General features: G+C 39.2%; 1 protein-coding gene and 1 long non-coding RNA gene across 20 annotated transcripts in view; one reads left to right on the top strand and one right to left on the bottom strand.

Moving 5' to 3' along the window:
- TENM2 (teneurin transmembrane protein 2) overlaps positions 1 to 25589 on the bottom strand; it is a 1291038-nt gene that overhangs the window by 8954 nt on the left and 1256495 nt on the right. For all 19 annotated transcript variants that reach the window (XM_053907069.1, XM_053907085.1, XM_053907075.1 and 16 more), the window contains 2 exons: positions 8716 to 9012; positions 5497 to 7111 (listed from right to left, as the gene is read on the bottom strand). In XM_053907069.1, coding sequence (XP_053763044.1) covers positions 5497 to 7111; positions 8716 to 9012 — 1912 coding nt within the window. The remainder of the gene's footprint in view (positions 1 to 5496; positions 7112 to 8715; positions 9013 to 25589) is intronic.
- Positions 1 to 25589, top strand: part of LOC109267455 (uncharacterized) — a 56266-nt gene that overhangs the window by 18612 nt on the left and 12065 nt on the right. The gene's annotated exons all lie outside the window — the stretch shown is intronic.

Below are 25589 nucleotides of genomic sequence, written 5' to 3'. Positions count from 1 at the left end.
TCATCCTTGGGCACAGACTAGTTCCTTCAATAACTTGGTAACTACTCTGTTAGGGATAGCCCATATAAGAGTCATTTAAGAATACAGATTTGCAGTTGCCTTAAGAAGTGTGTTTGCATCAAGCAGAGAGAAGCCTGTCTCTAATCCAGCAATGATCCTATATTTACAGAGCACCTATTCTGTGCAAGGTAGGTGCTGGCTGCTGTGGAGGATAAATTTCCCCACTTTGGATATTCATGGTTACTCAGTGCAATTGTTTTGCCATATCCAGGTATTTAGTTACTGATTGAAAAAACAAATCTGCCTGTTCCATTTAAGCCCATTTTATTTTTACTTTCTAATGTTTGTTTATTCATTCAAGTTTATTTATTTTGAGAGAGACAGAGCATGAGCAGGGGAGGGGCAGAGAGTGAGGGAGAATCCCAAGTAGGTTCTGTGCTGTCAGCACAGAGCCTGATGTGGGGGTCAAATTCATAAAACTGTGAGATCATGACCTGAGTCAAAAATCAAGAGTTAGACGCTCAAATAACTGAGCCACCCAGGCTTCTCTCAAAATAAATAAACTTAGGGGCACCTGGGTGGCTCAGTTGGTTGAGCATCCAACTTCTGCTCAGGTCATGATCTCATGGTTTCCGAGTTTGAGGCTTACATTGGGTATTCTGTCAGCGCAGAGCTGGCTTTGGATCCTCTTTCTGTCCCCTTCTCTCTCTGCCCCTCCCCTGTCATGTGAATGCATGACCCTCTTCCCCCCCTCAAAAATAAACAAACTTGACAGCACGCAGGTAAATGGGGAGGGGTAGAGAGAGAATCTCAAGCAGGCACCATGCTGTCAGCACAGAGCCCAATTCAGGGCTTGAATCCACAAACCATGGGATCATGACCTTGACTGAAATCGAGTTGAATGCTTAACTGACAGAACCACCCAGGTGCCCTTACTTAAGTCCATTTTAAAAAAGAAACTTTATGTTACTATCATAAATGGGAAAGCTGACTCACTTGATGCAAACAGAATAACTGTAAAATTAAAGAAAACAAAGCCATGCAATTAAATTAGAGAAGGATTTTTGTTACCTGAGGGAAGTCTCAGACCTGCTCTCTCCATTAAAAGGGGGAGGTTGGAAGTGTTAATGAGGTGTGAAGTACACACCAGCATTGGGCGGAGACTCTTTCCTAGACTGGATTGGAAGAATAAAAAGCACTAAAGAGGCGAACTTTCCTCATCTGTGTTTCCATGTTCTTTAATACCTCATCTGTACACCATATAAAATCATCCTGTCTTTCGTCAGGGGTACATAGGGTATGTGGGGAATTCCCAGAAAGGCATGAGAGGTCTTGCTCTCAAAGACTCTCCCCATCCTGATCTTTTCACTGCAGGGATCCCTCCATAGTACTCAGGAGATGATGTTGAGAACCCCCTGCCTTTGAGACTAGAAACTTTAATGGCCACTCCCATGAACACCCATAGCACATGTCATCTACCTTCTTTTTCTTTCCTTAAAGTTTCTAACGTGGCTTAGTTTCAGAATCTAAACCTATTCTGAAATGTTTATTCACATTCTCATCTCCTCCATTCTGCTAGAAGGCACTTTCAGCACCACACAAACACCCCTCTTCCTTTTTGAAGTAATTAGTGTTATCTGGTGACAGGCTCCCTAAATAGTCTGTAGAGAGGGAGCCACTGGGGCAGGAGCCAGCGAGGTGGATGCTCCTAATGGCTCATTACTGTCCTTCTCTCATGTTCTTCAGAGTACGTGATTATGTTGGGGCCACGGAGCATACTGTCTGTCTCTGAAAACACTGTCAGAACAGCATCTTAGGTGTTAAGTGTAGATCTGAGAAGAGGGTAATGTGAGAAAGAGGTTGCGCCTCCCTCTTCACTTAGGGAAATTAAACTCCACAAAACCCTATCATGCTCACAGATGCCTGAGGTTTGTGAGCCCACAGACCCGCCAGGGAGAAGAAAGGGTGGAAAGAAAATACAAGTCATGGCGGATGACACCTAGGACATTTGCTTAGCTCACATCTGTCTGGGGTTTCAGGTTTGCCGAACCAGTGCCACTCAGGCCAGAGTTTGGATCTGTTTCAGGGTGGATCTGGAGACCCCTCCCCACATTCCTTAGAAAATTATGCAAAGGTGGCATCTCCACTCTTCACCTATGAACTCCACCACGTTTGTGGCTGCCTGTAAATAACAAATGCATCCCTATCCTTTACTAGCCTTAGCACTGCGCTAGGCATTTCACACTTCAGGACTCATTTACTTTTCATAGCCCCATGGGGTGGGCGCTATTATCACCCTTTTGCTGATGAAGAAATAAAGCCTCAGAAAGTTGCAGATCTCATCCAAGTCACACAGGAAGTGAGGAGCAAGGCCAAAACTGGGGTCTTGAGGTGTACCTAGGGTTCTAACATCGGAATGAACAGGTCTAAATTACAGGCCAGACATGGGGATGGGCACGGGTCCCCATTTGTTCGGGACTGAGGAGCTTCCTGTGATGCCCAAACTGGAAAAGACGGAGGCCCTGCAGGTTGTTGGGGGAGGGAGTCTGCCTCCCAGTATGTTTTTTTACATCCTTTCCCCTAATACCTGTTTATCACAGATATATTAATTGTCAACATATTACCTTAAAAAAATACTTGTTGGAAAGGGTGCTGCTTAGGAGCCCATGGGTGGGAAAAGAACCACTTCTGGCCTTCTTTCACCCCTCTGGATGGCTACACCTCTGCTCCAGCCTGGATGTCTAATGGGCACTCAACACTGTCCTCTTTCGTACTTGGTTCTCAGGAGGAAGCAGAACCTCCCCCCAGCCTCAGCAGCTGCCTCTTGCATTCAGAGAGCTCTGTTTCCAAAACATGCAATGAATTCTTTTGAGCACTGGTGAGAGAAGGTTCTGTTCTCTGTGTTCCTCCTGACTACATCTTAATTACTTCTGCTTAAATTGTGAGCGGCAAGTTCAACCACTCTGCTTGTCTCCTAAGTGGCAAATTAAGACTAATTTAGACGGGGTTTACAGATTAGCCAACATTCAAACAGCAGAGAATGATTTGGTGTTCTCTGCTGGGATCCTCTCTCCAGGGGGCAGCTCATCTTGAATGGGCAGCAGGTGTGGGCTTGTGCCTGCTATGACTCTGCCTGGGCCCTCCTTTCCCCAGCTTGGACTGTTCACATCAGCTCTATACACGTGCTTCTCTAACGCCACCTTTTATTTTAGACTCTTTTGAATGGTTTCTGGATTCAATTTTGTTGGACTTAGTTTTTTGATTCCCATTTATTGAGTCTCCATGAAGCACTGGAATGAGGAAAGGCATATTGCTTTTCAGAAAATTCTGATAATTCTTTTTTGTCCTTTTCAGAAGAACCAGGAAAATAGCTGAGGGGGTCAGTGAGGTTGACTGTGCTCTGTGGATGATTTTTTTTTGGGTCTTGGCAGCTCTAAGTGTCCATTCAGCCCACTCTGAGAAGGCTTCCTTTTTATTTGACACTAGCTGCCTCATCCCTAAGTTATCCAGGGCTTTGGGAAGCACAGTCTGGAGGGTGAGGGAATTCTTTTCCTAAGGCTAAGATAGGCATGGTCTACCTTCCTGTTCTCATTGTTCCCTATGTCTTGAACACTCTTCCTTTCCTTCCACCTCTTCATAAAGGTCTCTGCTCAAATGTTGTCTCCTCAGATAGCCCTCTGTGAGCACCTTTAATATAGGAGAACTTTCCCGTCATTCTCTGACTAAAACCTTATCCCATTTTATCTCATAGCACTTATTTTTACCTGATATGTATATGTATGTTTTCCTGACAGGTACTTTAATTTGAAACTGCAGTGAAATGGGGGATAAAAGTCATGCTGAGCCATGGGGAAGAGAGATCGTGGCAGGACCTCTCAATGAGGTGTGGTGGGGAGAACAGGAGGGAACTAGCTTGCCCATAGTTCCTGTGTTCAAGAGGTACCAGCTGCTTCAGTTGTAGGGGGAATGCTGGACTCAACTTCAAAGGCTCTGGAACTTGACAATGAGATACCACATGGCCACAAGTTGATATTTAAGGTCATCTTTCTGTAGCATGGGACATTGAGGGCAGCCCTGTGCTCACCTAGTTGCTGCTTCCATTTCTGAGGGTGGGCAAGTGACCCCTGGTCACCTGAAGGTAAGGACCTTTTGGGTTTGATGTCTTTTTGGCTCATGGCCAAGAGCTGTGGGTTTCCCAGAACTTGGAGGGTCCTGGACTTGGGGACCTTACTGTTTCTACTCTATAACGCATGGACAGGTGAGATGACCCTGGCTTCCTTGCTGAAAGTTGGTCTCTTTGCATCTATCCATCCATCCATCCATCCATCCTGATTTTCTTATTTTCTTGAGGATAAGGACTTTATCTTGTTCTCCACTGCATCTCTGGTACTTAGCCTATGTTAGATATTATGAAAATATTTGTTGAATGGGTGAATGGATGGAAGATAGATGGAGGTATGTGGATGGATGGATAGGGACCCTCATTTTACCAATTTCTCACTTTTCGTGAGGAAGTAGATTATTTGCCCTCCTCAGCCTCTCTATCCATACCCTTCTCCAAGCTTCCCATGTCCTTTTGACTTTTGTTCACAGTGTTTCTTTAGCCTTGAGCTCATATCTGCCAACCCAAATCCCCTTCATTCTTCAGGCCCAGTATGACATGAGGCCCTTCTGTGCACTGTGTCACAGTTTTCAAATTTGAAGTAATCTACACACACATACACACCCCTTTGAGAGAAGGGCATTTGTCTTGTTCATCATTGTATCCCTAGAATCTAGCATAATGCCACTGTACAAATGCTTGTTGAATAGGTAACAGACATCTATACAGTAGCACAGATTTAATTCTGCCTTGCATTATCATTGGCTGTTTGTGTTTGTATCTTGGCAGCCTGGTTGTGAGGTCAGGAACTGGGTCTTAGTCATCTCATGCCTATGGTTACTCAATGCTTCATTTGTCAAGATAATAGTAATAGCATGAGCAGATACTCTTTTGTGAATATTGACTGTCTAAATTTGCCAGGCACTAAACTTTACCTGTATTAAGTACACTTACTTCTTGCAGTTACCCTGTGGGGTTAGTTTATTAGTGCCTTTCACAGAGAAGAAAACTACAGCTCAGACAGTTTAGACACTGAGCTCAAAGTCCTTTGGCTTGTAAGTAGAAGAGAATTTGAACCAGATATTTTTGACACCAGAGTCCCATTATTTCCCCCTTCATAAGTCTGCTTTCCTCTCTTGGGGTAGGAAGGGCTCTTATAAAAGCTATTTCAACTAAATGGGCTTGAAAATGGTCAGGACATCTTCAAACAGATCTGAAGACTGCTCTGTACTGGTGTCACTTGACTGTTCTAGATACTGTACAGACCAGTGTTTATAGCTCTCCAGGATTCCCCTGTCATCACAAGTAAGACCTTCTTTTGAAGTTCCTGACAATCTACCAGGACAACCACCCCACAGGGAGCCACTGCCCAACTGAGGTGGTAAAGTCCTCACCTGTCACGTAGTTCTTCAAATCCAGCTCATTGCTGAGAGGATTGTTGCTCTTGAACATATACAAATTAAAGGGGGCTGGCTCCTTGCCCACGTTTTTCCACATGGTATAGTCTGGAGAGGTCCATCGTCCTGCCAGCACATCATAATCACGCTGAGTGAAGTGGACCAGCTTGGTCAGGGGATCATAGAGTCCACCATGGAAGCCAATGACCATCTGGAAGTCAGGGTTAGAGTCATAATAAATCTCCCCATAGGCCGTATACTGCAGTTGTTTGATCATGAGACCATTGATGCTGAACACAGCCAGAGGAGTGCCTGTGTTATCTGAGGCAACGTAGTACTCCTCCCCACTGCTGCTCTCCATGGCAAAGAGGTGACCTTGGAGGTCATAGTAGAGTGAGGTTATCTCTGAGTTGGAGTGATTATAGACATGGGTGATGCGGGTTGGGTTGTGAAGGTCAGAGTAGAAATACTGCAGGTGGTGGCCCAGGTTGGTCTTGTAGGAAGCCCGCCGCCCCACACCATCGTAGCGGTACTGGACACTCCACCCACTGGCCTTGTTGTAGGCTCTTGTTAGGAGGCCCTTGGAGTTATACTCAAAGATGTCAGCCCCTCTCTGGCACAGATAGCCATCATCATCAATTTTGTATTGCACATCACCGAGTCTGGTTATCCTATCCCGGAGATCATAGCGCAGGGGCATAAGGCGCACACTATTTCCCGGGTTCAGCAAATGGAGGTTCCCATTGAGGTCATAGCTATAGCGCCAGGTTGGGCGGTCATTGACAGCCACACTCTGGAGCTGCCCATCTCCATCATAGTCATAGGTATACTTTGTGGTGTTAGCATAGGGCCCCAGTTTTAGCTCCCTCTTTATCACCCTTCCCATACTGTCATACTGCACCGTCATCCAGTACATAAGGGACCGAAACATCTCATACTGGACTTCCTTGATCCGCCCGTGGGTGTCAAAGTGTTTGCTGAGGGTCATTACAGCAGTGGTGATGATCTGGTTGATGTCATAATAGATGACTCCAAACTTGCCAAAATGCTCCACCTTGCCAGAAATTTCATCGTAGCGGTAGAGGTCAACAGGAAGGGGAGTCTCACTTATGACGGGCTTGATGCTTGCAATCCGGAAGCTGTTGTCATGATAGGTGTAGTCAAACCTGGCATTGACCATGCCTTCCTCAGAGAACCTGTAGATCTGCTTGTCCACAAGTGGGCCAATCTTCCGGTACCTGATTGTGCAGGAGAAACCTCCACTCTGGAGACTGACCATTTTTAAAACACCAGTGGTCTCATCATACCCAAAAGTGACGGCAGTACTGTCATAGACAATCTCTGATAGCTTGGAGAGTTTCCCATACTTGTAGAATACCTGACGCCCAGTGCCCAAAAAGGACGTCTTGAGGATGCGGCCATCATCACTGTAGTCAAAAATGACTGAAGCATTGCTTTCAGGGGGATTATAAATGTTGCGGATGTAGCCAATGGAGGTATGGGTGGACATGCTGTGCCGGGCGACACTGGGCATGGTGACGGCGTGGAGACGGTCGGAGGAATCATACTCAAATATGTACTGACGCTGACTCTGAAGCAGGAGGACCATAGACTGGAGGAAGGAAAGAGGGGAGGAACATATGATTTGGTTCTTTAGGACCAGGCACTCAAATGGACAGAATCTGTTCCATTCCCCAAAATGGTAATTCAAAAGCCATGGAAGGTTGGGGAAGTTTATACCAGAGATTATGACTAGATTGATTTCACTGGGCATGCTAGCTCTGACGGATCATGGTCACTACCCAGACCAGTGCTTCCCAAACTTTACTGTGCATATGAAATAACCAGGGATCTTGTTAAAAGGCAGATTCTGATCTAGTAGTTTGTTGGGGGAGAAGGGGGGATCTGACCTGAGAATTTGCTTTTGTAACAAGCTATCAAGTGATCCTGATGTTGGTTGGACCATACTTTGAGTAGAGAGGGCTTGGAGGACTGAGGTGATAGGCACTGAGTTTGCCTCCAGGCTCAAACAAGAAATCCTGTGATTGTTTAGAAATGACTACCATTGGCCCAGCAGGAGACAGGTATGACACACATACTATGCTTTGATCACCCCTCATTAAATCTAAAGAGAAAGTATATCTTCCATTTATAAAATACTGAGAAGATTACATAACCCAGAATCATCAAATTTGGGGGGGAATGAAATGGCCTCAAACTTCAGGCAATTGGGAGATTCTTGCCTTCTCTCATCAACCATTCTAGTATTTTGTGGCATAATGAGAACAGGATTCAGGGGTGACCAAAGGGACGACAGCCCCACTCTTATAGAGAGGGTCACAGCTCTGTCTACAAGTGACTACTGTAATTGTGAGGCAAGAAAGGAAGAAATAGAAATGGAACCCCTATCAAGGTGAGTACAGATGAGAGGTCCAGGCTGAGCAAGCCCCTGCCTAATGACTAGATCACCAGGACAGCCTTCATGAGTCTTGACTTGTGCCCCCAAGGGATTCCTTCCTTCCTTCCTTCCTTCCTTCCTTCCTTCCTTCCTTCCTTCCTTCCTTCCTTCCTTCCTTGATTTTATTTTTTATATTTTAAAATTTACATCCAAATTAGCATATAGTGCAACAATGGTTTCAGGAGTAGATTCAACTAAGGGATCTCTTCTTACTGCTGCTCTAACCTGACCCTTTCTGACACAAAGACCTGAATCTGGCACTTTCAGGCACAGGGAATTAGGTAGAGAGAATCCATTGGCTGTTTCAGCCAATAGGTCAAGTAGGAGGATGTTGCTCTGTGTGCTTGAGTTTTAGGCAAAATTCCCTACCCTGATAGCTTAACTTCAGGCAAGGCATAAATGAATCACTGCATTTCCAATTCATAAATAATGATTAGCCGTGATACCAGTGGGATAATTCTGTCTGCTTCCGCAGCACTTTTTGGGGTTTTTTTTTGGGAATAAAATTAGACAATCCATTCTTTTTGCCATTACTGAGTGTCTAGCACTTTTTTCTTTTGGTAATAGTGATGAGCTATGAATAACATTTTCCTTCAGATTTTCCTCCCTCCCAGTGAGGATGGAAGTGTGAGGGGAGACCTTGTAGAGTCAAAGTAAAGATGTTCAATGTCTTATGGCAAAGCATATCAGGTCAGCTTAAAAAGAGGAGTGTGAATAAGGGAAAGCTCCAGCTGAGTGAGGGCAGCACGTTCACTTACCTTGTCAAGGTAGGAGTAGCTCCACACTTTCCCATCAGCAAACATGCGGGACACAATTCGTCCCTGCTTGTCAATGTCTGTCCTTTCACTCATGGCTCCACGCTGAAGGCCAGCCAAGCGCCCATTGAAGAAGTATGAGACATTGACTGCTGCCAACCCACTACTGGGGAGCCAGAGGAATGGGCGCCCCACCTGGTCATAAATGATCCTCAGAGTGAACTTCCGGTGATCATCATAGATCTTTTCTGTCCGAATATTCCGGTCATAATCAATGGACAAGAGATTTCTTCCATGGACCTAAGAAAACACAATGGGCTTGGTATGAAAGATAACACCTGGGCATGTTGGCTTATATGGAGGACATGGCTGGCATGGCTAGGGAATGAGTGTGCATTGGAGGAAAAACCCACCTTGAAGTTATTTAGAGTAGTGTTTTCTAAACTCCTTTACATCATGGTACACAAAGAAAATGGTAACATTTGTAGGGTGCACTAGGATACAAAATGAGGCTGCTTATGGTCAGGGATGACTAATCTGGGCATGGCTGCCCTGAGCAGTTATGTAGGCCATGCACTACACAATTATAAGGAATGCCATCATGTCATAGTGTGAATGGTGAAAAATGTGTACTGCACGAATTAGTCATACACAATAGCCCTGGCACTGGGGTTCTGACTGTTCTGCCTGGCCACCTTGGAGAGCAACATAATATGTATATTTGCACACTTTCAACCCTCTTTTTTTTTTTTTTTTTTTTTTTTTTGGCACATCACCAGCTGAGTAGCTAATGATCTTTAAGAGCAGATGCCAAGATTTCTTCTGAAACTCAAGTAAAGGTAGCTAGGAGGGTGGGGAGGCTGTCTAAGAAATCCATATTTCGCAAAGACCTGGGAATAGAAGGCTTATTGCTATGTGAACCTCTTTACTCCTATCTAGAGAAAAATCTTGCCACTGTCAAGGATGCAAGACATCAGTGGAAGACCTTATCAGGGCTGGGGAATTCCAACAAAGGGAACTGATTTACTTAGATTTGAAAGGAATAGTGGAACACATCTAGACATAATTTAATATTTATTTAGAAGTTGATCTGAACAGAGAAGAGCATCTGTCCCAGAAGGCAGAGCTGGGTGACTAGACTCTGGTTAGGGGCAAAGGAGAGGGACTCTTGAGATTCAGCTAGTCTTGACTGGATAACTGGAAGTGAATAAAATGAGGCTGACTGAGCCCAGGTTCTTTCAACATAATTGGTTGCAAATCCAGACGTCCCTGGGGTGACTACTGAAGGCAAAGGAAGATGTACACAGGCAGAAAAAAAAGTAAGAGACATCTGGTACCTCCTTACCTTACCTAATAATTTAATAGCTCCTAACAATAATAATGATGATGGTGATGTTGATGATGGTGGTGGTGATAACTTTAACACATGCTGAGGGCTAGACATAGGCATTGTGTTAGGTAATTTGCATCTCTTGTCCGAGTTGGTGCCCACAAGGACCGCTTGACAAGTGAGGAAATGGCCTGAAGCAGACAGGTTACATACTTGCTCAAGGTCACATAACAATGAAGTGGTAGGGTTGGTCTGGAACTTAGGTCTTCAGACCTGATCCATTTAACCACTTAAACATTTAATCAGCCGTACTGATTCATGTATTATATATGCATTGTCTGCCCTGAGGTGTGAAATGCTGAGGAAACTGTAAAGCATAGCATAGCCCCTGAAGTCTCCATGTTGTAGCCTGAAAATACCACAGACTTTTGTTTTCTAGGGTGCCTCATTGTACACAGGTAAAGAACTACATTTCACAGCTTCCTCTGGAGAGATGGGTGGCTGACATGATGTAAGTGGTAGTTGTCATCTGGGTCTCCTGGGAACCTTAAAGGAGGATGACATAGCTACGATACAGGCACCCTTTTGTTCTTCCCACTTTCCTCCTTTACCTGGGTGGAATGTGGTTATGATCCCTGGAGTTCTAGCATTCACCATGTAAATATGGGTGACTTTGAGAATGGAAGTCTCAAGGATGATGGTCATTCAGAGAGAGTCTAGATCCCTGTTGACCTAGGTGTCTTTAATGGTCATCCATACCAGCCATGAATGGCTCACCTCTAGACTCCTTTTATGTTATAAAAAATAATAAGGCCATATCTTATTTAAGCTCTTGTTATTTCTTTTTAAAATTTTTTTTTCAACTTTTTTTTTTTTTTTTAATTTATTTTTTGGACAGAGAGAGAGACAGAGCATGAACGGGGGAGGGGCAGAGAGAGAGGGAGACACAGAATCGGAAACAGGCTCCAGGCTCCGAGCCATCAGCCCAGAGCCTGACGCGGGGCTCGAACTCACGGACCGCGAGATCATGACCTGGCTGAAGTCGGACGCTTAACCGACTGCGCCACCCAGGCACCCCAAGCTCTTGTTATTTCTAATGCCTGTTACTAGCAGTTGAGACTGAACGAAACGAAGATAATCCCCTCATACTTTGGCAGGTACTGTGCTGGGTACTTTATATACCTTATCCCAGTTTAATTCTCACAACATAGGTAGAAATTATTTTATATATGGGCAGTTGAACTCAGAGGGGTCATAAATGTAGATAAGTGGTGGAGGCTGGATTTGAACCCAGGACTACTTGACTCCTCAAACCATTGCTATTTCCATGGAGTCATCTCAGGGAGAAAGGGATAAAACACTTGAGATAGAACATTTTGGAAAGAAAATGCATCAAAGCATGGATATAGGAATAAAGGTGGTGAGCTGTTGGGATTGAGACCCCCAACTTCAAGTGGAGGATTCATACAATCAAATGTGCAGCCATGGGGAAGAACAGTCAAGAAAGTAAAGGGAGAGTGGTAGGATTTTAAAAAAACATGTCCAAAAGTTAATGCAGTCAGAATTATTGAGGATCTTGATCCCAAATTAGAGTCACCATATCCAAAGGAAACCACTAGATGGGGTCAGAATGATAAATTCCTCTGGAAAAAGAAATTTGGCTTTATTGGGTTGCTTCGTTTGGAACAAATGCAGAAGGCCATCAAAATTCTTAATCCTATGAGTTTGAAAATTTCAGTTTAAGACCTTGCCAACATTTTATTAGGCAGAATGAATAATTTGGCAACAATGAGGAAGAATTTTTAGGGTTTCCTGAGCCAACTGCTGGGGACTCCTTACTATACCTCTCTATTTCCCATCTCCTTGGTCATCCTTCTATCCTCCTCTTTCCTTACTAATTTTCCTTTTTTCTTCTCTTTGCTAATATCATACAGCTCCCTGTGCATTTATTATTTATTGAGCATTAAATCTCTGCTAATGTCAGGCTTGGTGCCTCCTCTGGAATGCAGGGATGAACAACACCAACAAAGCAATGCGTTTTGAGAATTTATGATGGGCTTAGTGTGTTCTCAGAGCTACCCTTGTTTTATCTTATTTAATCCCCACGACACTCTCAGGCAAGCACTATTATCCCCACTTTACATACAAGGAACAGATAGGTTTAAGTGCTCTGTTCAAGCTTATACAAATAGTAAGTGGTGGAGCTAGGATTTCAGTCCAGAGCTCACTGTCTTCACCCCTAGGCTGTACCACCTCAATGGCCAGCTGCTCTCTATCAGGCATGCAATTTTAAGCCACCTGTGATGCTCTCTCAAAGCACTGCTGATGGGCTGATTCTGCAGCTGCTGAATCAGCCCCCTAGGGAATACGGGCTGGATGATTCTGTTGTGTACTCTTGGTTAAAATACAGTCGGATTAATAAAAGTCCCTATCTTCAGCTACCTGAGAGAGACCAACAGGCAAATCGTATAAATAACAATAATATAATATGTATATGTATCTGTGTATATATATGAATATATACTATAACATGTAGCTGTAGGAGAGAACAGCATGTAAATCCTATATACAAGCATGACTATCATTGTAACAATTATATTAGTATGTGAGGGTGCTAAGATTGCAGAAAGAACTGAATAGTGGGCAAAACCAGCAAAGAGGTTCCTAAATTCTGATTGCCAACATTTGGGTTTATTGCTACTACTTAGAACTAACAAGGCCTCTGACCCCTGGCCTGGGTGCATCAACCAAAAAGAAGTAATAACCATTACTAACCATTAGCCATTGATACTTTAAGCTGGGATCCACCATGTCCTTGGGAATGGGATTTAGTTGTAGCACTGGTTCAAATGAACTTTACTGAACTTTATTTTCCTCCCCCTAACTTTATTGACATATAGTTGATATACATCACTATATATGTTTAAATTATGTAGCATAATAGACTTATGTGTATAATGAAATGATTTCCCAAATAAGTTTAGTTAATATCTGTCATCTCATACAGATAATGGTTTTTATTTTTCTTTAAAAAAAATTTTCACTTTATGATGAGACCCCTTAGGATTTTACTCTCTTAACAGTTTTCTACATATCATACAGCAGTGTTAACTATAATCACCATGCTGTACATTATATCCCTAGTACTTATTTATCTTATAACTGGAAGCCTGTACTTTTTGACCACCTTCCTCCAATTCCCACCCCCCACCCCACCTCTGGTAACCATAAATCTGATCTCTTTCTAAGTTTTCATTATTTATTTATTTTTAAGATTCCACATATGAGATCATACAGTATTTGTCTTTCTCTAACTTATTTCACTTAGCATAATATCAAGAACCATCCATGTCATTGCAAATGGCAGGATTTCCTCATTCTTTATGGCTGAATAATATTCCATTATAAATATATACAACAACTTTTTATCCCTCCATCTGTTGATGAACACACAGGTTGTTTCCATGTCTTGGCTATTGTAAGTAATGCTGCAATGGACATGGGAGTACGGATATATATTTGACATACAGCTTTCATTTCCTTTGGAAATGAATTCCAGAAGTGGAATTGCTGGATTATGTGGAAGTTCTATTTTAAAAATTTTGAGGATCCTCTATACTGTTTTCCATAGTGGCTGCACCGATTTACAGTCTTACCAACAGTGCACAAGAGTTCCCTTTTCTCCACATCCTTGCCAGCATTTACTCTTGTCTTTTTGATGGCTGTCCTAACAGGTGTGAGGTGTTATTGTGGTTTTGATTTGTATTTCCCTCACAATTAGTGATGTTGAGCATCTTTTCATGTACCTTTTGGCTATTCATATATCTTCTATGGAAAAAAATGTTTATTCAGGTCCTTTGTCTATTTTTATTATGTATGTATGTATGTATGTAGGTAGGTAGGTATTTATTTATTCAAGTAATCTCTATGCTCACATGGAGCTCAAACATGACTCTGAGATCAAGAGATGCATACTCTACTGAGCCAGCCAGGTATCCTTCTCACTTTGCCCATTTTTAAATTGGATTGTTTTAATTTTGCTATTGAGTTGTAGGACTTTTTAAAAAAATATTTTGGATACTAACCCCTTATCAGATATATAATTCATAAATACTTTTTCCCTTTCTTTAGGTTGTCTTTTTGTGTTGTTAGTTGTTTCTTTTGCTGTGTAGAAGCTTTTCAGTTTGATGATGTCCTGTTTGTTTATTTTGATTTTGTTGCTTGTGCTTTAGGTGTTGTATATATATATAAAAAAATCATTGCCAAGACCCATGTCAATGAGTTTTTTCTTGTTTTCTTTTAGGGATTTGATAATTTTGGTTCTTACATTTAGGTCTTTAATCCATTTTGAATTATTTTTTTTGACTGGTGTAAGATTTGGGTCCACTTTCATTCTTTTGTAAGTGAATATCCAGTTTTCCCATCACCATTTATTAAAGAGATTGTCTCTTCTCCATTGAGTATTCTTGGCTCCCTTGTCAAATATTAGTTGGCTGTATATGCTTGGGTTTATTTCTGGGTTCTCAATTCTGTTCCACTGATCTTTTTAAAATACCACTACTGTATTAATTACTATAACTTTATAGTATAGCTTGCAATCAGGAAGTATGATGCCTCTTGCTTTGTTTTTCTTTCTCAGGATTACTTTGGCTATTCATGTCTTTTGTGGTTTCAAATTTTAGGATTTTTTTCTCCAACTTCTGTAAAAAAATGTCATTGAAATCTTGATAAAGATTGCATTAAATCTATATATGCCTTTTGGGCAATGTGACAACCATGAAGCAATATTTCATTGTTGTGAGTTGCATTTTCCTGAAGATTAGTGATACTGAGAATATTTTCAGGTGCCCTTGACCACTTGTATGTCTTTTTGGGGGAAAATATCCAAGTCCTTTGCCCATTTTTAAATCAAGTTACTTGCTTTTGGATATTAAGTTGTATAAACTCTTGATATATTTTGGATATTAATCCTTTATCAGATGTATGATTTGTAAACATCTTCTCCCATTTACAGGTTGCCTTTCATTTTGTTGACGGTTTCCTTTGCTGTGCAAAAGATTTTTATTTGGTGTAGTCCCAATAGTTTATTTTGGCTTTTGTTTCCCTTGCCTGAGGAGACACATGCATGAATATGTTACTAAGGCTGATGTCCAAGAGATTACTGCGTGCTTTCTTTGAGGAGTTTTATGATTTCAGGTCTTAATCAACTTTGAATCTTTAATCCATTTTTATTTACTTTTTTGTATATGGTGTAAGACAGTGGTCTAGTTTCATTCTTTTGCATGTAGCTGTCCAGTTTCCCCAGTATCATTTATTGAAGAGACTGTCTTTTCCACATTTATATTCTTGTTTCCCTTGTAGATTGATTGACCATGTATGTGTGGGTTTTTCTCTAAGCCTTCTACTCTATTAATCTATGTGTCTGTTTTTGTGACAGTATCCTACTGTTTGGATTACCTGAGTCTTGTAGTATATCTTGAAATCAAGGATTGTGATACTTACAGCTTTGTTCTTCCTCAAGATTGCTTTGGCTTTTCTTTTGTGGTTCCATACAGATTTTAGGATTCTTTGCTCTAGTTCTGTGAAAAATATTTTGGTAGTTTGATTGGGATTGCATTGAATCTATAGATTTTGTTGGGTAGTATGGACATATTTGACAATATTAATTCCAATCCATGAGCACAGAGTACCTTCTCCTTTATTTGTGTCATTTTTATTTTTTTTTCATCCATCTTATAATTTTCAGAGTACAGGTGAAAAACCTGTTTTCTGGTACACGTCCTTGGTCAAATTTTTTCCTAGGTATTTTATTTTTTCTTAAAATGACTGAAGTTTCTTTCTTATTCAGGCTAAGTCCAGGAGACTCTCCAAGGTAGCTGCTGTCCTTCCAGGATGCTTTAATATTATGGTACTTTTATATAGATACAAACTTCTCTGACATCTCTTTCACTTCATTTTTTAAGTTACTTTTTGATTTTTATTATTGACATATAGTTGACATATAATATTAGTTTTAAGTGTTAACATAGTGATTCAACAAATGTAAATGTTACTCAATGCTCACCGTGATAAATGTAGTCACTGTCACCATACAATGCTACTACAATATTATTGACTATATTTAATATGCTGTACTTTTCATCTCCATAACTTACTTATTTTATAGATGGAAGTTTGTACCTCTTAATCCCCTTCACCTGTTTGCCCTTACCCCTAATCCCCCTCCCTTTGGCAACCACCAGTTTTTTTCTATTTATGAGTTTGTTTCTGTTTGGTTGTTTGGTTTTTTAGATTACACATATAAATGAAATCATATGGTATTTGTCTTTCTCTGTCTGGCTTATTTCACTTAGCATAATGCCATGTTGTCACAAATGGCAAGACCTCAATCTTTTTTATGGCTGAGTAATATTCCTCACACATATACATGTATGTAGGTATGTATCAAATCTTTATTGCTTCCATATCTTGGCTATTGTAAACAATGCTGCAATAAATACAGGGACACATGTATCTTTTTGAATCCATGTTTTTGTTTCCTTTGGCTAAGTACTCAGTAGTGGAATAACTGGATCATATAGTATTTTTATTTTTAAAATTTTGAGGAAGAGCCATATTGCTTTCCACAGTGGTTGTACCAATTTACATTCCCACCAACAGTGCACAAGAATACCCTCTCCTCCACATCCTTGCCAACACTTGCCATTTCTTATCTTTTTGATACTAGCCATTCTGACTGGTGATATCTCACTGCGGTTTTGATTTGCATTTCTCTGATTATTAGTAATGTTGAGCATCTTTTCATATGTCTGTTTCCCATCTGTAGTCTTCTTTGGAAAAATGTTTATTTAAGTCCTCTGCCCGCTTTGTAATTGGATTATTATTATTTTTTGGAGTTGTATAAATTCTTTATTTTAGATACTGGATATTAACCCCTTCTTGGCCATATCATTAGCAAATATCTTCTCCCATTCAGTAGGTTCCCTTTTTGTTTTGTTGCATTCCTTTGCTATGCAAAAGATTTTTATTTTTGTGTGGTCCAAATAGTTTATTTTTGCTTTTGTTTGCCCTAAGGAGGCATATACATACATATGTTTCCAAGGCTGTTGTCCACGAGGTGACTGTCTTTGTTTTCTTTTAGGAGTTTTATAGTTTCAGGTTTCACATGTAGGTCTATAATTCATTTTGAGTTTCTTTTGTGTATGCTGTGAGAAAGTTATATTGTTTCACTATTTGTATGTAGCTGTCCAATTTTTCCAACACCATTTATTAGACTGTCTTTTTCTCATTATATATTCTTGCCTCCTTTGTCACTGATTAATGGACTATATAAATGTGGGTTTATTTCTGGGCTCTCTATCCTGTTCCATTGATATTTTTGTGTCAATGCCATACTGTTTTGATCACTATAGGTTTGTATTTATATCTTGAAATCAGGGAGTGTGATACCTCTAGTTTTGTTCTTCTTCCTCAAGGTAGCTTTGGCTATTTGGGGTCTTGTGGTTCCACACTAATTTTAGTATTGTTTGTTTTATTTATGTGAAAAATGCTATTGGTATTTTGACAGGAATTGCATTGAATCTGTGGATTTAATTGGGTAGTATGGACATTTTAAGAACATTACTTCTTCCAATCCATGAGCATGGTATATCTTTACATTTATTTGTGTCATCTCCAATTTCTTTCATCAGTGATTTACATTTTTTTAGAGTGTGGGTCTTTCAGTTCTTTGGTTAAATTTATCCCTAGGTATTTTATTCTTTTTGATGCAATTATAAATGGGATTGTTTTCTTAATTTCTCTCTGATACCTTGTTATTAGTATATAGAAATGCAACTGATTTCTGTATGGTAATTTCATATCCTGTGACTTCATTGAATTCCCTTATTCTAATATTTTTTTGGTGGAGTCTTTAGGGTTTTCTATACATAGTATCAGGACATCTGTGAATAGTGACAGATTTACTTCTTTCTTTCCAATTTGGATTTTCTTTATTGTCTAATAATTCTGGCTAGGACTTCCAATACTGTGTTGAATAAAAATGGCAAAAGTTAGCATCCTTTTCTTGTTCCTGATCTTAAAAGAAAAGTGTTTGGCTTTTCACCACTGAGTGTGATGTTGGCTGTGGGTCTGTCATATTCAACCTTTATTATGTGGAGGTACATTCCTTCTGTACTTACTTTGTTGACAGTTTTTATCGTAAATGGATGTTGAATGTGTTCAAATGCTTTGTTTGAATCTATTGAGATGAGCATGATTTTTATCTTTCATATTGTTAATGTGGTGTATCACATTGCTTGGTCTGCATATGTTGAACCATGCTTGCATCTTTGGAATAAATTCCACCTGATTGTGGTGTATGAACCTTTTAATATATTGTTGAATTTGGTTTGGTAATATTTTGTTGATGTGTTTTGCATCTATGTTAATAGTGTGTGTGTATGTGGTGTATATATATATATATATATATATATATATATATATACACACATATATATATGTACACACATATATATATACACGCATATATATACATATATACATATATATACATACATATATATACATATATATATATACATATATATATATACACACACACACACAAACACTCTGGTGTGTGTATGTACACACAAACACACACACACACACACACACATATATAGTGGGTGATACAAAAATCAAAGTGATACCAAAATCAAAGATACCACACACACACACATATATATAATATGCATTATTAATTTTATTATAATAATATGCATTATTAATTTTTGGTATATATATATGTGTGTGTGTGTGGTATCTTTGTTTGGTATCAAGGTAGCATTGGCTTCATAAATTCAGTTTGGAAGCACTCCTTTCTCTTCAATTTTGAGAAGGATAGGTACTAATTCTTCTTTAAATGTTTTTGGTGAATTCACCTTTGAAGCTGTCTGGTTCTGGACTTTGGCTTTTGTTTTGTTTAAAATTATGGGTTCGGGGTTCCTGGGTGACTCAGTCCGTTAAGCATCTGACTTCAGCTCAGCTTATGATCTCACAGTTTGTGAGTTCAAGACCCGCATCAGGCTCTCTCTACTGTCAGCACCGAGCCTGCTTTGAGTCCTCTGTCTCCCTCTCTCTCTCTGCCCCTCCCCTGCTTTCTCTCTCTCTCTCTCTCCCCAAAATAAATAAACATTAAAAAGATTATGGATTCAGTTTCATTACCTCTAATCTGTCTATTCAAGTTTTCTATTTGTTCATGGTTCAGTCTCGGAAGGATGTGGGTTTCTAGGAACTTATTCATTTCTTCTAGGTTGTCCAAATTGTTGGCATATAATTGTTCATAGTAATCTCTGTTATCCTTCATATTTCTGTGGTGTTAGATGTAACTTTTCCTCATTCATTTTCTTTTTTATTTGGGCCTTCTTTTTTTCCAAATGAGGCTGGATAAAGGTTTATTGATTTGTTCATCTTTTCAAAGAACAAGCTTTTAGTTTCATTGATATTACTATTTTTAAGTTTCTATTGCATTTCTGTGCTGATATTTATTATTTTCTTCCTTCTATTAACTTTGGGTTTTTTTGTGTGTCTGTTCTTTTCCCACTTCTTTAAGTCATAGATTGTTCATTTGGAATTTTTCTTGTTTCTTGAGGTAGGCCTGTATTGCCATGAACTTCTCTCTTAGAACTGCTTTTGCTGTGTCTCATGGATTTTGGAAAATTATGTTTCCATTTTTATTTGTCTCAAGGTATTTTTAATTTCCTTTTCATTTCCTCATTGACCCACTGGTTGCTGAGTAACATGTTGCTTAGTCCCCATGATTTTGTGTTTTCCCCCATTTTTGTTCTTGTAAATGATTTCTAGTTTCATACAATTGTGGTTGGAAGGTATGCGTGATACAATTTCAATCTTCTTGAATGTATTGAGACCTGTTTTGTGGCTCAACATGTGATCTATCCTGGAGAATACTCCATGTCCACTTGAAAATGATGTGTATTCTGTACTTTTTTTTTATTCTGTACTTTTTTTAATGAAATGTTCTCTCTCTCTCTCTCTATATATATATAACTATATATGTAACTATATGTAACTATATATATAACTATATATATGTAACTATATATATACACATATAGTTACATATATATATATGACATTAAGTCTACCTGGTTTAATGTGCCATTTAAGACCAAAATTTCCTTATTAATTTTCTGTTTCCAAAATCTATTCATTGATGTAAGTGGGTTATTAAAATACCCTACTATTATTGGATTGCTGTCATTTTCTCCTTTTATGTCCTGTTAATATTTATTTAGGTGCTCCTATTTTGGCTGTATAAACATTTATGAATGTTACATCTTTCGTGGATTGACTGCTGTATCATTACATCATGCCTTTTTCGTCTTTTGTTACAGTCTTTGTTTTAAAGTCTATTTTGTATGAATAAAAAAATCTTTATATTTTTTAGAGAAACCGTTTATTTTTGAAGGCATGATCAAGCCATTATTTATAATGCTCAACTTAGAAAATCAGAAATTTCAGTGATCACAGCAAAACATGGACAGTTTTTGCAAATTCTAACACAACTATGTGACAGAGTTGTGCCTCCAATAAGAAATCCTGCTTTTAAAGGACTTGGAATGGTGTAAGGAAACACATATGTGATATTAATCAAAAACAGGAATAAAATTAATTATATAGTCTGGTCTTTACTATGTAAAATATATGAATATGCATTATTAATTTTTGGTTTTTTAGCGGGAGAAATAAGAGCATGCAAATGACTCTTAAAAAGGCATTCTCTTTTTACAATAAATGTTAACCTTTTAAAGTAATTTTAATTTTTTTAATGTTTATTTATTTTTGAGACAGAGAGAGAGCATGAATGGGAGAGGGTCAGAGAGAGAGGGAGACACAGAATCTGAAGCAGGCTCCAGGCTCTGAGCTGTCAGCACAGAGCCCGACGTGGGGCTTGAACTCACGGACCATGAGATCATGACCTGAGCCGAAGTCGGATGCTTAACTGACTGAGCCACCCAGGCGCCCCTTAAAGTAATTTTAAAGAACAATTTCTTATATCCTTCAATTTCCTGAAAGAACATTGTTCGTATTTTTTTTTTTTAATTTATTGTCAAGTCAGCTAACATACAGTGTATACAGTGGCTCTTCACTTCAGGAGTTGATTCCCATGATTCATCACTTACATACAACACCCAGTGCTCATCCCACCAAGTGCCTTCCTCAATGCTTATCCCCCATTTTCCCCTCTCTCCTGCCCTCCTTCCCCATCAACCCTTGGTTTGTTCTCTGTATTTAAAAGTCTCTTATTGTTTGCCTCCCTCTCTGTTTGAAACTCTTTTTTTCCCCTTCCCTTCCCTCCATGGTCTTCTGTTAAGTTTCTCAAATTCTACATATGAGTGAAAACATATGATATCTGTCTTTCTCTGACTGACTTATTTCACTTAGCAAAAAAGGGGGCGTCTCGGTGCCTTAGTCTGTTGAATGTGTGACTCTTGATTTTGGGTCGGGTCATGATCTCAGGGTCATGGAAACGAGCCCTGAATTGGGCTCTGCACTGAGCATGGAGCCTGCTTAAGATTCTCTCTCTTGCTCTCTCTCTGCCCCTCTCTCTTGCTCATGTGCTCTCTTGCTCTCTTGCTCTCTAAAATTAAAAAAAGTCTATTTTGTCTGGTATAATCATATTGCTATTCCAGTTTCTTTTTGTTTCCATTTACATGGAATATCTTTTTCCAGCCCTTTACTTTCAGTCTGTGTTTGTCTTTAGGTCTAAAGTTAGTCTTTTGTAGGCAAGATATAGATGGGTCTTTTTTTTTTTAATGTTTGTTTGTTTATTTTGAGAGACAGACAGAGACTGTGAGTAGGGGAGGAGCAGAGAAAGAGGGAGAGAGAATCCTAAGCAGGCTCTGCACTGTCAGCACAGAGCCTGACATGGGACTCCATCCCACGAACCACAAGATCATGACCTGAGCCAAAATCTAGACTTAGCCCCTCAACCAACTGAGCCACCCAGGCACCCCAGGTCTTGTTTATTATCCATTCAGCTACCCTCTGTATTTTAATTGGAGTATTTATTCATTTACATTTAAAGTAATTATCGATATTTACTTATTGCCATTTTGTTAATTGTTTTCTCATTGTTTTTGTATTCTCTTGGTCTCTTCCTTTGAAATTTGATGGTTTTCTTTAGTGTTATGTTTGGGTTTTTTTCTCTTTATTTTTTTTGTATATGTATTGTAGGATTTTGTTTTGTGGTCACCATGATGTTCATATATATTTACATATATATAGTATATTTACATATATGCACAGCATACTTACACATATATGTCTGTTTTAAGCTGATAGTTTTTTAAGTCTGAACACTGTTTATTTATTTATTAAAAAAATTTTTTTTAACGTTTATTTTTGAGACAGGGAGAGACAGAGCATGAACAGGGGAGGGTCAGAGAGAGGGAGACACAGAATCCGAAGCAGGCTCCAGGCTCTGAGCTGTCAGCACAGAGCCCTATGCGGGGCTAGAACTCATGGACCGCAAGATCATGACCTGAGCCGAAGTCAGCCGCCCAACCGACTGAGCCACCCATGCGCCCCAAGTCTGAACACATTTTAAAAGCACATTTTATATTTTGATGTCTTATTTTACATATTTTTATTTTGTGTATACACCTTAACTACTTTTTATAGTTGTTAATACTACTTTTGTCTTTTAACTTTCATACTCACTCTTTAAGTGGCCAATTTACTGCTTTTACTGTATTTGCCTTTACCAGTGGGATTTTTTTTCTTTCATATTTTCTTAAAATTTCTAGTATGGTATTTTCCTTTAGGCTTAAAGAAGATCCTTTAATATTTCTTATAAGGCTGGTTTAGTGGTGATGAACTTTTTAGCTTTTGCTCTGCTGGTGAACGCTTTATCTCTCCTTCAATTCTGAAAGATAACCTTGCCAGGTAGAGCAAACCTTGTTTGCAAGTTTTTTCTTTTTAGCACTTTAAATATATCCTGTCACTCCTTCTGGCCTGCAAACTTTCTGCTGACAAATTTTCTTTTGCTGCCTTTAAGATTTTCTCTTTAACTTTTGCCATTTTAATTATAATATGTCCTGGTGTAGATCTCATTGAGTTTATCTTGTTTGGAACTTTCTGTCCTACATGGGCTTAGATGTCTGTTTTTCCCTCCACAGGTTAGGGAAGTTTTCAGTCATTATTTCTTCAACTAAATTTTCTGCCCCTTTCTCTCTTTTCCTTCTGGGGCTCCTATAATAAATATCAGTATGATCAATGTTGTTCTAGAGGTCCTTTAAACTATTCTCATTTTTTAAAATTCTTTTTTCCTTTTGCTGTTCTGATCAGGTGGTTTATACTATTCTGTCTTCCAGGTTGCTGATCTGTTCTGTACCATCTAATCTGCTGTTTAGTGTATTTTTCTAGTGTATTTTTCAGTTCAGTGACTGCATTCTCCAGCTCTGTGACTTCTGTTTGGTATTCTTGTATTTTGTAACTCTTTGTTGAAGTTCTCATTGTATTCATCCTTCTTTATCCTGAGTTTAGTGAGCTCTTTATGACCATTACTTTGAACTCTTTATCAGGTAAATTACTTTTTTCTGTTTTTTCCATCTGAGGTTTTATCTTGTTCTTTTGTTTAAAATATAGTCCCTTGTCTCCTCATTTTGTTTGACTGTGTGTTTCTTTTTATGAATTAGGTGGAACAGCCAGCTGTCCTAATCTTGAGAGTGGCCTTATGTAGAAATGTCCCCCTGTGTAAACAGTATGTGTCTGGCAGGATGGCTGGAGCTGGAGTGGATGCAGATCAGGGAATCCTGGGGTGCTCTGTGCTGGGGCTGCTCTGTTGAGACAGTTGAGCTGAAGCAGGCATGGGCTTGGGGGGTTTCAAGGGTTTTGCCTCTGGCTGTTCCCTAGTAGGATGGCTGTTTGTCTCTGGCTGTTCTCTAGTAGGATGGCATGGGCCAGAGTTCCCACAGTGTGCTGCATCAGTGTATAGGTCTTTCACCTCCTTGGTTAAATGTTTTCCTAATGATTTTATTCTTCGTGATGTAATTATAAATGGGCTTGTCTTCTTAATTTCTTTCTAATAGTTCATTATGTATAGAAACAAAACATATTTTTGTGTATTGATTTTTGTATATTGTAACATTTCTGAATTTGTTTTTGCTAACAGTTTTTGATGGAGTCTTTAGGGTTTTCTGTATTTAATATTATGTTATCTGAAGATAGTGACAGTTTTACTTCTTCCTTCCCAATTTGGATGTCTTTTATTTCTTTTTCTTGCCTAACTGCTCTGGCTAGGATTTTCAATACTATGTTGAATAAGAGGTGAAAATACAGGTTTGAAGGGATACATGGGATCCCTGTAACATGGGATACCCCAATGTTAATAGCATTATCAACAATACCCAAACTGTGGAGATAGCCCAGATGTCCATTGACTTATCAATGAATAAAGAGGTGGTATATATACGCAGTGGAATATTACTCAGTCATCAAAAATTGGCATTTTCAATGACACAGACGTAGCTAGAATATATTATGCTAAGTGAAATAAATCAATCAGAGATGGAAAAATACCATATGATTTCATTAACATGTGGAATTTAAGAAACAAAACAGATGAACACACGGGAAGGTGAGGGAAGAGGAGAGAGGGAAACAAACCACAAGAGACTCTTAATGATAGAGAACAAACTGGGAGTTGATGGAGGGAGGTGGGTGGGAGATGGGCTAAATGGGTGATGGATTTACATTAAGGAAGGCAATTGTTGTGATGATCACTGGGGGTTTTATGTAATTGATGAATCACTGAATTCTATTCCTGAAACCAATATTGCACTGTATGTTGGCTAACTAAAATTTAAATTAAAAAAAACCCCCAAAACACAAAGACACACACACACACACACACACACACACACACACACACACACACACAAAAAAAAAAAAACAGAGGTGAGAGTAGGCATCTTTGTCTTATTTCTGATCTTGGAGGAAAGGCTTTCAGCTTTTCATCAATGCCTTTGATGTTAATTGTGGGCTTTTCATAAATGGCCTTTATTGTGTTGAAGAATGTTTCCTATGTACCTGCTTGGTTGAGAGTTTTTATCCTAAATGTTGAATTTTGTCAAAAGCTTTTCTGCATCTATTGAGATAATCATATGATTTTTACACTTAATTTTGTTAATATAATGGGTCATAATGACTGATTTCCACATGTTGAAACATTTTTGTTTCCCTGGATAAAAAACCCCACTTGCTCATGGTGTATGACCCTTTATTATTGAATTTGGTTTGCTAATATTTTGTTGAGAAGTTTTACATCTATGTTCATCAGGGATGTTGCCTGTAATTTTCTTTTCTTGTGGTGTCTTTATCTGGTTTTGGTATCAAGGTAATGCTGGCCTCATAAAATGAGTTTGGAAGAGTTTGCTCCTCTTCCATTTTTGGAAGAGTTTTAGAAGGTAGGTATTAATTCTTTGTATATCTGGTAGAATTCACCAGTGAAGCCGGACTTTTGTTTGTTGAGACTTTTTAT

This window comes from Panthera pardus, unplaced genomic scaffold (genome assembly GCF_024362965.1).
Source record: "Panthera pardus isolate Hobbes unplaced genomic scaffold, ASM2436296v1 HiC_scaffold_2, whole genome shotgun sequence".
NCBI classification, from domain to species: domain Eukaryota; kingdom Metazoa; phylum Chordata; class Mammalia; order Carnivora; family Felidae; genus Panthera; species Panthera pardus.
The sequence above is the reverse complement of the archived record's forward strand: the minus strand, read 5'-3'. Positions and strand labels throughout refer to the sequence as shown.